Source organism: Nanorana parkeri, unplaced genomic scaffold (genome assembly GCF_000935625.1).
Source record: "Nanorana parkeri isolate BGI_ZX_2015 unplaced genomic scaffold, ASM93562v1 scaffold1905, whole genome shotgun sequence".
NCBI lineage: Eukaryota > Metazoa > Chordata > Amphibia > Anura > Dicroglossidae > Nanorana > Nanorana parkeri.
Genome location: NW_017308173.1, coordinates 44,636 through 57,766, shown reverse-complemented (window position 1 = coordinate 57,766; position 13,131 = coordinate 44,636). Strand labels below are relative to the sequence as shown.

The following is a 13,131-nucleotide window of genomic DNA, read 5'->3' as shown; positions in this document are numbered from 1 at the left end:
TATGCAACAAACATTGTTTGCCATGAAGACCATTATTTTCATCAGTGAGAACCTGTAAGACCTGAAAGTTACAGTCACATGACTGAAAATAAAGATTGTTATGGCAGATAACATGTGCATTAAAAACAAGTTAACTCAATCAATAGTTAAAAGGCTATCTAAATCCAAGAACAAAAATGTGATATATTGCAGCTTACCAGTTCTCAGATCAGTGGTTCCCGAATTACAAGCCTTCAATTGCCTTTAACCACCCCTCGGGCCCCTGTTGCCATCACTGATACCAACAATGGAGCATTATTCTTTCCACTGAAACCAACAATAGGGCACTATTCCTCTCAATGAAACCAACAATGGGGCAACTATTCTTCTCACTGACACCAACAATGCGGCACTAATACTCTCCCCGATGAAACCAACAATGGGGCAACTATTCCTCTCGATGAAACCAACAATGGGGCACTACTACTCTCCCCACTGAAGCCAACAATGGGGCACTACTACTCTCCCCACTGAAGCCAACAATGGGGCACTACTCCTCCCACTGAAGCCAACAATGGGGCACTACTCTCCCCACTGAAGCCAACAATGGGGCACTACTCCCCCCATATTATTTTCATCAGTGAGAACCTGTAAGACCTGAAAGTTACAGTCACATGACTGAAAATAAAGATTGTTATGGCAGATAACATGTGCATTAAAAACAAGTTAACTCAATCAATAGTTAAAAGGCTATCTAAATCCAAGAACAAAAATGTGATATATTGCAGCTTACCAGTTCTCAGATCAGTGGTTCCCGAATTACAAGCCTTCAATTGCCTTTAACCACCCCTCGGGCCCCTGTTGCCATCACTGATACCAACAATGGAGCATTATTCTTTCCACTGAAACCAACAATAGGGCACTATTCCTCTCAATGAAACCAACAATGGGGCAACTATTCTTCTCACTGACACCAACAATGCGGCACTAATACTCTCCCCGATGAAACCAACAATGGGGCAACTATTCCTCTCGATGAAACCAACAATGGGGCACTACTACTCTCCCCACTGAAGCCAACAATGGGGCACTACTACTCTCCCCACTGAAGCCAACAATGGGGCACTACTACTCTCCCCACTGAAGCCAACAATGGGGCACTACTCCTCCCACTGAAGCCAACAATGGGGCACTACTCTCCCCACTGAAGCCAACAATGGGGCACTACTCTCCCCACTGAAGACAACAATGGGGCACCACTCCTCCCACTGAAGACAACAATGGGGCACTACTCCTCCCACTGAAGACAATAGGGCACTATTCCGCTCACTAACACCAACAATGGAGCACTACTCCTCCCACTGAATCCAACAATGGGGCACTACTCCTCCCATTGAATCCAACAATAGGGCACTATTCCACTGACACCAACAATGGGGCACCATTCCTCTCCCCGACACCAACGATGGGACACTATTCCTCTCACTGACACCAACTATGGGACACCATTCCTCTAACTGACACCAACGATGGGACACCATTTCTTTCACTGACACCAACGATGAGGCACTATTCCTTCAACTAAACCAACAATAGGGCAGTATTGCTCTCACTGACTCCAAAGAAGGGGCATTTTTGCTCCTTCCATTAACTATAGATGCTTGGCATTTTCTTACTCTCATTGCTCATCAACTCAGGGCACTTTTTACTCTCACTGATGCCTTGGCATTTCTATTTCCACCAGCTACAGTCTGGTCCCCCTTAAGGTCGTGAAGACAGTAAACTGCTGGGCCTTTGTTTAGAAAGTTTGAGTACCCCTGCCTTAGATGTACTGGCTGCATCAGTTTTCTTTTTTCAGTATGAGAACATTTTCGGCAAGTACAAAAAACATATTGATCTTGCCAGAAATGCAGTATCATTGTGATTTACTCTGACCTGAACTAAAAGTCCAAACAGCATTATTTTCTTTCCTAGTTATCTTCTGTAATCTACTAATCCTCCCCTCCTCCCTTGAAATGAAGATAATGAGAGGAAGACTTGTTTGTAATTCAAATCAAGAGAGCAGGATAATCAGGATAACAACTGCTAATATAGCTACATTCAGGTCCACAGGTTGCCTGCTCACAGAAAATACATATTCTGGGCGCCTAGAAAAGGATCACCGATTTATTTAGTACTGTCAAGGCTAGACAAGAGCAATTTGGGAGATGTGTCCTGCTGTTATTGTCAGCATTTGTATGCAGAGTTTTGCTTTTTCTTTAAAAAAAAAAAAAACAGGTACAAGCTGATGGCGGGAGGTGTCAAAGGATAGCCTTTTCTCAATGCCTAGAAATAAGCAATCACAGTGTGGGAACTGGGACATCACAGTTTCCAAAATTCCCATAATCCAATAATACAACAATCTCTATGAGAGTCATTAATTTTCTGGCTAGAAGCTGTAGAATGGGAACAGAAGCTAGTCTTGCTTCTACCAGACAATGAAAAGACAATTCAGTGCAGAATAAGGAAGATTAAGGCCTGGTTCACACCTGGGCGTTTTACAGCGCGTTCCTACACTCTGTAAAACGCTCAACATGTGAAAACCAATGATTGCCTGTGGGCATGGTTCCCACCTGGGCGTTTCACAGCGTGTAGGAAAGCACTACAAAAACGCCCTATGCCCAAAGAAGTACAAAGGGCTTCTTTGGGGCGTATTTGCCGCGCGTATCCATTGAGATACAGCCAGGTAGCCCTCGGAAACTCGCGTTTGTCGCGTTTTTTTACCGCGACAAACGTGCATATTCAATACGCCTAGGTGTGAACCCAGCCTAAGCGTCTTTGTGATTGTCTTTTTGATTTTTCTTTGATCAAGGGAGGAGGAGTATATGCTTTACCACAGTAAAAACAAAAATACTTTTTTGTTATATGCTATGCAAAGTAAACATTAGGCAATGAAGCTATACATAATACATCCTCCAAGAATTCCACAATACACAAATGTTGAAAAAATAAATAGAAAACCAGTAGATCAGTAATGTTGGACTGTCTGAAATTTTTGGATATCTGCTATCCACTCCACCTGAAGTGGATGATATTACATACTAGTATAGCCCACAAAGTCATGCTTCCACTGTGTATAGCCAGGAGCTCCTGGGCACCAACATATACAAGTTACTTGATGTAGAAGAACTAATAACAGCATTTCCAATTTCTCCTAAGAGCTTTTTCAGACGGGCAGTCCGATCATGTCGGCCTGCCAGTTTTTCAGGTGGATCTGATCAGGAGCTCAATGTTAGACTATGTGCAGCTGGATCTAAATGGACGCGGATTCGTTTACATCCGATTACCCCCGACTCTGGAAAACCAAGCATAACGGAGTTTCATTTTGGAGGACCCGATTGTGACGGATTGGAGGTAATTGGATGTAGATGGACACAAGTCCATTTCCATCCGATTCCCCATAGCCCTAACATGGGTGCATTTTCGCAAAATGAAGGAAAAAAACTGTACGGACACAGATATCACAGCGATGATATCAATTTTGAACTGCCCCAACCAGGCATCCATGTGAAAGGATCCTTAGTCGACTACAACATTTTGCTTTATGTTAGTTACAGAAGGCTACAGAATACTCTGTTCATTTGTATTACATTCTTTTTACTACACTGCATATTGTAGCTAGTTCAGGGTAAAAGATATAAGACTGCCTAGTTCAGTTAGCCTTTACCTTCTGGTGCCAATTAATTTGATTTTGTTCCACCAAGTACTAAAAAATACTACTCTTTGATCAGAATACAGTTGAATGTTATTAATAGGTCTTTTATTTAAAGCAAGTTATATTTTGAAGTGTATCTAAATCCAATAACAAATATCTTACATATCGCAGCCCACCAGTCCTTAGATGTGATAATTGCATTTGTTTTCTTTTTAAAAGGTTTTTTTGTCTTTACCATATGGAGTACCATATGGAGAAAGCGTGTTGGCACACCAGAGCAGGAAATGTATTTGGACTACAGAACAACCCCTCCTCATCTCCATAACTTAGAGGGGAGGTGTAGTTTGCAGTGGTGAAATGGCAAAGGCTAATAACACTGCAGAGTACAGTACACAGGAAATCCCTAGATTTCTGGCAGGATGACCAAGTAGTTATTGTGCAATTATCGAACAAATAACAAAATATTAGTGGTATATTTAGCAGACCAAATAAGAGTTTTTGTTAGGGTTCACATATACTTTAGGGTTATAGACTCTCTAAAGGATATCTGTCACTTCTGACCTCTTTCTGAATATGCCAATGCCCTGGCTGTCAAGCTGATCTGGATCAAGTAGGTGTAAGGTCTGAACTCCTGATCTGCCTGCTTGTTCAAGGTCAGTGACCCAAAGTATTGAGGCCAATAGATCAGCATGCCAGTCAGGCAACTAGCTTTTTTAAAAGAAAAGGTCAGCGCAATGGCAGACTCCATGTTTCTCTAAGCACTGGTTTCCTTTAAAACCAGTAAAAGCACAAATGGAAAAAAAGCAGAGGTCACAATTAATGTTACATAAAGCAAGAACATAATACATCTAGCATAGTCAGTTGTAAATATTTGCAAACAAATATTGACAAGAGAAAAAAAAATTGTTTTGCTGTGAGCAATCCAGAAGTAATCTGAATATCTGTCAATATAACTTCTCTTTCATCACATTTATGAGTGAATTTAGAATGAATATATGGGAGGAAAGAGGAGATCAAGCAGCAGATGGAACGATTAAGCCCTGCAGCAGATCTTTATTCAACAGCACACATTCGAAATAGACATCATAAAACCATGTTAGGAAGGTCCTTTTTAGAGATATCACCATACATGCCTGATATTCAGATTAACAGAGATTTACATATTAATATTAAAACCTTTTAGGAGTTCGTGGTAACAGCCAATTGAAAAGCCATCCAAGCCCCGCCTACACTGGGCTACTTTCAACTCTGCCAGAGCAGGGTACTCTCCACCTGCTATTGATTTGTGCTATTTTGCCAACACCCTGAGCACAGCACAATGCAGGTGGGGCTCAGACAGCCTCTTAAAAGTCCATCTACGTGACCCCTAAATAAAATAGGCTATAGTAAATAGCTAAATATCTTTCTAAAAGCTACAAAAGATGCAGTCCCAAATAAAGGGGATTTCTAGGTCATATATTTGACAGCTGATTCCCTCTCCTTGTATTATCTAAGCAGACTACAATGTGGCCTTCCAACTATAAAAAAGCCCAAAGGGTAACATTACAGCTAAATTGCAGTCACCAACAGGTAGTCAAGCAGGAGAGAACTGGGAATCGTGTGTGCCTGTACAAGGTTTAACGGGGAAGGAGTTAGGAAGGGCAGGTGAAGCTATGGTTCTATTTCAATTTAACCAAAACTCCTTTACAAATCAAAATGACCTGATATCTACATGTAAAACATAAATATGATGTTGATGCAATTTTATGCAATGCAGACATTGCCAATGAAAGGCTGTGATATTTTTGTTATTTAAAGAGTAACTGTACTTTTAAAAACACATATGTCCAGGGATACCAAGCAACTTAAAAGAGAACTATGGGGTAACCTTTTTATCCCATAGTTCTCTTTAGGTTATTAGCATATGTCCTCCCGTGACCCAAAGCTCAGTATATAGCGGGCTATTGTCCGCTATATACTGAAAGTGCAGCAGCCGGGGCGGATCCCGACAATACTGTTGAGATCCACATAGCTGTCTGTTTGACAGCTGGCTCTGCCTATCTAGGGCAAAAGCCAGCTGTGCCCACCCCCTCCCCCATCCATTCTACCAGTCAGCACTGGAGGATCGGAGTGGGGAATCCCTGTGAGGAGAGGTGACTGACAGTCATCGCTCTCTGCAGGGAGATGATCGGGAAGTGTAATTCACTCACCCCATAGTTCTCCTTTAACAAATACAACCTCCGACCTTTAACAGATATCCTGGATGTTTACAGTGGCCTGGGCCAGTGATGACTGCACTTAAAAGTACAGTGAAGGTAAAGACAGAGGTCATACTTGCAAAAGGTGAACCTTAAGCCTGGACATATTAGGAAAGTCAACGTGCTTTCAAAATACATTTCTCCTTTAAATAAATTATACTAAAATGGAAAAGGTAAAACTATGAAATTGTGAACTAAAAAATATACAGATGTAGCTATGGTAGTGCAAGGAAGCCAACATTCATCAAATGATTCCCATCTGATGCCAATAATTCAGTTCAACTTTGTTTGGGACTGCATCTTGGATAAGAAAGTGGAGAGTGGCACCTCTGTAAACCGACCTGCATAAATCCCCAGATGCCGACACAGGGGAAGCGGGGGGAAGCTTTTTGGAGGGGGAAGGACATTCAAGGTCGCTGTCCTCAATTGAACACAGCGGAGCTCTTGCTTCATGTGGATCTTCCTTGCCGGGGACATGGTCCTCAAACACATCATCATCCCCCATATCGTCAGAACCAAAGTCAGTGCTTCCCAGAAGCATACTAGAGTAGGTACCAGCATGGAGACTTCTAGAATAGACATCGTGCTCTTGGAACATATGCAAGCTATGAGCACTTGAACTCGGGGAAAAGGAAAATAAGTAGTGCAGCAAGGTTTTGCTTTTTGAGGATTCACTGTCTGCCTTATCGTCCATAAGAGGTATGCATACAGATCCAAGGCTAGCATCCAGACTAGGAATATGCAATGGGTTAGATGAGACGGAGTGACCACAAATGACATTAGAGCCGTTTAAAGCAACAGGGCTAGGAATATTAGTTCCTTTTTCTAGCAACTTAAATTTGTTCTTTGAAAAATGGTCTTCCACAGGCAGCAATTTCCCCTCTGAGCTAGTTCTTTCCACAAAATCACACTCCTTGGCCGCATCCACGGCTTTCTGGTCCACATCATTCAACGATTTAGAGAAAGGAAAGGCAGATCTGGCCTTACAAGGCTTGATGATGTTGTCATAGCTCCTCAGATTGGCAGGGTCCTTCGTGTAATCATCTTGACAAATTATGGTCACAGTGACCCCTGGTGATCTAGAACTCTGGGATTTGGGTTTTTTCAACACAACAGCAGACTGCACTGGACTTTGGTGACAACATTCAGAAAATACAGCACTGGAACTGCATGCAGAACAGTGAAAAAAGCATAGAAAGTAAAAAAGGAATGGCAAGAGAAGATCATTGTGTTAGAAACATGACAGAAAAAACACAGACAACATGGTATCATGGTATGGAACAGGATGAACAACACGTAACTAACTCTACCCAAGTGGTCTTTTAAAAATAAAAAAGTTTTATTACAGTAATAAAAACATAATAACCAAATTTGGTACCTGCAGATATCTTGACTTGAGGGAGTCACTGATGTCCGATGAAAGCTATTTGGTGCTGTAACTGAAGTTGGGCTTCCTGCCTGGAAAAAAAAATTAAAGACATAATTACAAACAAGAATTTAAATTCTCAGCATTAAATTAGACCTTGTATATAATTCAATTCTGAAAGTATAACCTTCATTGTTTCCTCAGCTTTGTAGTAAAATGTGTGAAAACATTGCCTGTGTTATGTTCTAATATAAAGGTATAAAGGGCATGGTCCATTGCACTGCATGTTAATGGCAACTTGACATGTATCCAGGCACAATTAATATGACAGCAAGACATCTTGGTCTGATGTTTATATGATATGCAACATCAGCAATCTTCTTCAAAGCTCCATATGAATGGGCAAAGAGTGGCAGAGACAGCTGTCCATGAGGCAGCAGGGTAGATCCCGAAAATAGCTCGCTATATGCTGAGTTTTGGGTCACAGGAGGACATTAGTAAATATCCTTCTGTGACCCTAAAGAGAAGTACGGCAAAAAAAGTTTGGCCATAGTTCTCTTTAAACTCTTGCAGTAGGGCTACCCCTGCACTGCAAGGGTTAACTGCTGGTTTTTGTCTAGGTTCTTAAAAAAAAGTCTAAGGTCCCGGTCTGTAAATCATCAGGTTCCATACACTATTTCAATGCTGTAGCGTAAGAGGAGACAGGATTCAGAGACTGGAGAAGCAGGGAGCTGACTCAGTAGTTTGGGTGAGTATAACTTATTTTGTTTAAGCACCTAGACAAAAATGAGTAGTTAATCCTTGCAGTTTAGAGGTAGCCCAATTGCAAAGGTTTAAAGGAGAACTATGAGATGAGTGATTTCCACTCACCTCATAGTTCTAAGCCGACCTGTGACAATGAGACTGTCACAGGTCGGCTCAGTAGATCGGGAGGTGAGCGAACACATACCGGGTTCCCTCACCTCTCGATCCTGTCACGGCTCTCTACCGTGACAGGGGGAGGGGCTGGATTCCCCTCTCCCCGCTCCGATCTGCCAGCGCTGACTGGCGGAACGGACGGGGGAGGGGGCGGGTACAGCTGGCTCTGCCTCTAGATAGGCAGAGCCAGCTGTCACTCACGCAGCTGGGCGGATCCCGTCATCTACGTCGGGATCCGCTCCATGTGCGGCGTCTCAGTATACCGCGAGCTGTAGCTGTAGCTGTAGCTCGCGGTATACTGAGCTTAGGGTGACGGGAGGACGCTAGTTTGTGTCCTCCCGTTACCCTAAGGAGAACTATGGGGGAAAACACTGACACCATAGTTCTCCTTTAAGAAAAGTTTTGCCCAGACTTCTTTAATGTTTGTATAATGCAAGGTTCTCTTTAAAGTGACACTAAACTCAGGAGTTAAAACTTAAAAATGCATTCAAGTACCTTAACTATTAACAAAAAAGCAGCTTATTTGTGTATTACTCAGCTGTAGATCCTCAAATCATCTCTGTATTGGTGCTGACACTGTCCTTTCTTCTGGATGGTGGCTACTTTTGTTCCCCATAGTCCCTGTGTGTGTTATAAAGTAGACACCGCTCCAAGCTCACTCCCGGTGATAGACTACAATCTCAATACAAATTAATAAACTATATGTGACATTACAGTCCATCGCAGGAGCGAGTTTGGAGCGGTGGCTACTTTACAACACATACAGGGACCATGAGGAACAGGAAGTCACCGCTGTATTCCTTTAAGTTGAACTAAAGGATAGAAGTCCCTGTTGTAAGCACCAAATGCTATTGCAAGCCCAAATATTACAATTTTATAGTAGCAGTGACATCAACACTGGGCTGTACTTAGCCTGTGCAGAGAGCATAGCAGTGGGAGAGACCCAGCAGGTCCCACCCACAACAGGCTGGACTATGGGAGGAGGCAGATACGAGACCAGTCACCCTGCACAAAGAGAGCAGCATTGACCAGTCAATATGACAGGAAGCTTCTACATAAAATGTTCAATGCTTAATTACTGCACAGATCTGGAAGAAATACACAAAACACATCAAGATTCAAGTAAGAATACACGTCTCTCATTTAAACAATCTTTAGCTTTAATCGTGGCAGAGAAAGTGTCAAAATGCTGTACAAACTGTTGGTGATATATAAATTAGGGATGCACCAATACCGATACTTGTATTGTGCCGATACCGAGTATTTGGGCGAGTGCTCGTACTTGCCCAAATACTCTTGATACTTATCCCGATACCGGAACTTCCGGTCACCAAGCCGGCCAAACAGAATGGAGCCGGGCCGTGGGTAATGACTCGCGGTCCAGCTTTCTCATTGGCCGGGAAGCTGGCTACATTCTGTTTCTCCGGCTCGATGCTGATTGGCCCGGAAGTCAATTAAAGCCTGTGATGTTTAGTCCAACAGCAATCGCCCACAAACAAATTATGTTTTTGAATAATGTTTTCAAAATCTCTGTTTTCAAAATCTCTAATTTACTCAGTTATTTCCAGAAGTAGCCCTTTCTACAAAAATAGCTCGACTGACCATCCGCTCAAAGTATAGCCTACCGTAACCATTTTGGAACAACCCTTCCCATGGTATGTACATTATTTTACACAAATTTTCCATGTGTTGTCTCTCTATTCTATTAGGCTATTCCAGCTCCCCCAGTCCCCTACTTGTTTCACTTCAATGAAAGGATTGAGCATGAAAGAGGTATCCTTATCAGCTAACCTGAGGCCGGTCAAAATTAAGACCGATATAATATAGGTATTAATATTATACAGGATTGATAGTGTCAACAGTTTGCGATATAAGAAGATATTACAGTTACAATATCAAGACAAGGTGGTTAGGAGGGCCTTGCTCGTGAGAGCTTACAATCTAAAATGAAAGGGCAAGTGATACAAAAGGTGGTAGCTGTGTGGGAATGGATTGCTTGAGAAACTGATAGTTCGGTGGTTAGGTTAAGGCAGGATAGGCTTCCCTGAAGAGATGAGTTTTCAGGGATCGTCTAAAGGCAGACAGAGTAGGAGATAGATGGGAAGGTTGGGGTAAAGGACTTGCAGAGAATGGGAAAGACTCTAGAGAAGTCCTGGAGACAAGCATGGGAGGAGTTGACGAGGGAGCTAGAAAGTAGGAGGTCTTGGGAGGAGCAGAGAGGACGTCTAGGGTGATACTTTGAGATGAGGTTGGAGATATAGCCAGGGGCAGAGTGGTGGATGACTTTGTAAGTTGTTAATATTTTGAATTGTATCCTTTGGGTAATTGAAAATCAGTGGAAGGATTGGCAGAAGGGGGTTGCAGACACTGTTGGTTTGGTGGATGAGGCTAGCAGCAGCATTCATGATAGACTGAAGGGGGGAGGTATGTACAAAGCATGTCCCAAAATGCACACCAAAGGACAGACCTCCACACAAGTCTGGCAAACTAGTCTATATATAGAGGAAGCTCTGTAAACAGCCATGCCTGGCTACTGAAAAATGTCCTAACTAGCAACAAGCTGATTGATGAATAATTTAAAGCACAAGTGCATTCTTCATAAACAATTGAAATGCTGTAATATTGTTTATTTCATAATAGTGACAGAATTCTTGCAAAAATAGGTCATTAAAAATGCATTATATCTGGTACTTCTAAACTCAGTTGCTCGCAGAATTTGTTACTTATCACCATGTAGCAAACTTGTTCAGAAAATCGGCATGTTTACTCGACTCTCCGTCAAAGCCAAACCCAGACAGGGATTCACAGCTTCTTTTAATGTTAGGAGACAAGCAAATCGAGCAAGCAGAGTGACTCAGGACTGTATGTTAATGGGTTGTCTTGGCAACGTATGATTTTAGAGAAGGCGGGAGAACACAGCTATTTTTTCCCCCCTTTTTTGACGGCTCTGGTATTCACTGAGTTCTACCAACTGATGATTTTCTCCAGCGTTAGCCAATATTGAATGTACTAATTGTATTAAATGTCAAGACACAATGTTTTAGGTTACACTGCAGAAGATCACACTGCTCTTTTGCTGCTTCATAGAACAGGGTGTCCAAAATATATTTAAACAAAGATGGGTACCAAGTTATTTTAAGTACAATAGCACAGAACTTGCCATGTTCTTATTGGGTAGCTTTAGAACGGTTTGTTTTGATCAATTTGCCAATGTCAAACTGGACCTTTTTAGCATATGAACTGTGTCTGATCTGCATATGTATGTAGCTGATACAGCTCTAGCCATAAACACTATCCTAATAATACTCAGAGGCTGGGAAAGGCTTTGAAATCCTTTTTTAAGTAAACATCTTTATTTCAGATACACCTATGCTGGCAGCAAGCAATTGAGAGCGAGATTCATTTACAGATGGCTCCATGAAAATGATGCCCCCTTCTTCTCATGAGTACAACTGACAAATGGAGGGAACCTTAGCAAGACTTTACTTCCCATATACTAAAAAAACAGAGTTTTCAGACAGGCATGTGTTGACAGGCTTTTGTCTGCATCAGAACAGCGTATCTACACATACAAGTCAATAGGAATGAAAAAGCAGTTTTGAAGTAGGTTGATGCAGTTTAGAAGGCGGTAAACTGCAGGTCAAATGCACCGGTCAATGAACTGTGAATGGTCTTAGAAGTACCTCAAACTGGTGTCAAATGCAAATTTAATGCACCTAAAAGACCATTGCTTTTGCCCATTGACACAAGCCTATAAATTCGAGGGAGACTTCAGCCTCGACACATCACACAACAAGTCTTTAATCACCTACTGAGACTTAAACTAGCTTAAACAAAACGAGAACACTTCATGCCTTTTTGATTCTTGGGGTTGAACAATCAACACTCAAGACTACACCTTCTCCAACATGCCATGTGGCTGCTGACAGCCAAGTATCCAGAAAATTCCTATCAGGGTCTGATATCATCAAAGCAGGAAAAACATCTCCTAATGTGACGTTGTCGGGAAGATATTTGCACATCTATGGTCCCCCACAAGGAACAAAACCACTATAATTGCCACATAATGAACTGTGCCAAATGAGAAACTGAACACAGTTCATATTTAGTATTCCATGTCTGTATAAAATTTTAGAGCCATTTAAAGCCACTTGAGTTCAGCGAGATGTTCAATGTCAAACTGAAATGTCAAAGTGAAGTAACCAGCTGCAAAAGCTGCATGAGACTCATGTGAACAGGTGTCTGGCTGTCTGTGCCCTGGTGTTGCTTGGTATGATATGTCAGTTTGTCATGGAATGCAAAAGTCTATTTGACTAGCACAGAGCTTATTTTCTAGCCACAGTGAAAATCAAAGTCAGAGGTTTGCTGCAACCGCTATGCAGAAATCTAGTTTACAAAATTAAAAGGTGGCAGAGCCATTTTAGACCTAACTTGCTGACCCCTGTATATGTTAAATAATCTATACCGAAAATTAATTAGCCACAATTATACATCATTGCCCAATAACCTCAGCTGCCCTTCCACATGGTCCTCACATCAGCATGAGCACAATCAAAAGCTTAAAACCAAACATTTCAATTCAGCCAAAGCTTCAGATGTCAAGAGCTGACTGTGATCAATCAGACAGTTTAAATGAGTAGCTGGATAAGCCATGTGTAGCCAGCTTTATGTCAGGCAACAAGAAGATAAGATCACAGTTGTAAAAAGGAACAAAAACAGAAGAGGAGCATGGAGGCTGCCATATCATTCTGTATATGCTAGCTGCCTGGCTGTTATGTTGGCCTTGTGATTTAAATACTTTTGAGGCAGCAACCTAGAACACATACTCAGATAATGACTTCTGGCTGTTCTTTGACTTTTCTGATCTGTAAGCTTGTTCCAAGTTAGTGACCAAAATGCAAAAGCGAATTCTTTAAAAAGATTTAGATAAGCATGAC

General features: G+C 41.9%; 1 protein-coding gene across 1 annotated transcript in view; it reads right to left on the bottom strand.

The window, feature by feature from the left end:
- The window catches only part of LOC108800086, a 65,782-nt gene that overhangs the window by 10,289 nt on the left and 42,362 nt on the right, over positions 1-13,131 (bottom strand). The window contains exons 4-5 of the mRNA XM_018572029.1: positions 7,289-7,368; positions 6,252-7,076 (exon numbers count right to left, since the gene is read on the bottom strand). Coding sequence (XP_018427531.1) covers positions 6,252-7,076; positions 7,289-7,368 — 905 coding nt within the window. The remainder of the gene's footprint in view (positions 1-6,251; positions 7,077-7,288; positions 7,369-13,131) is intronic.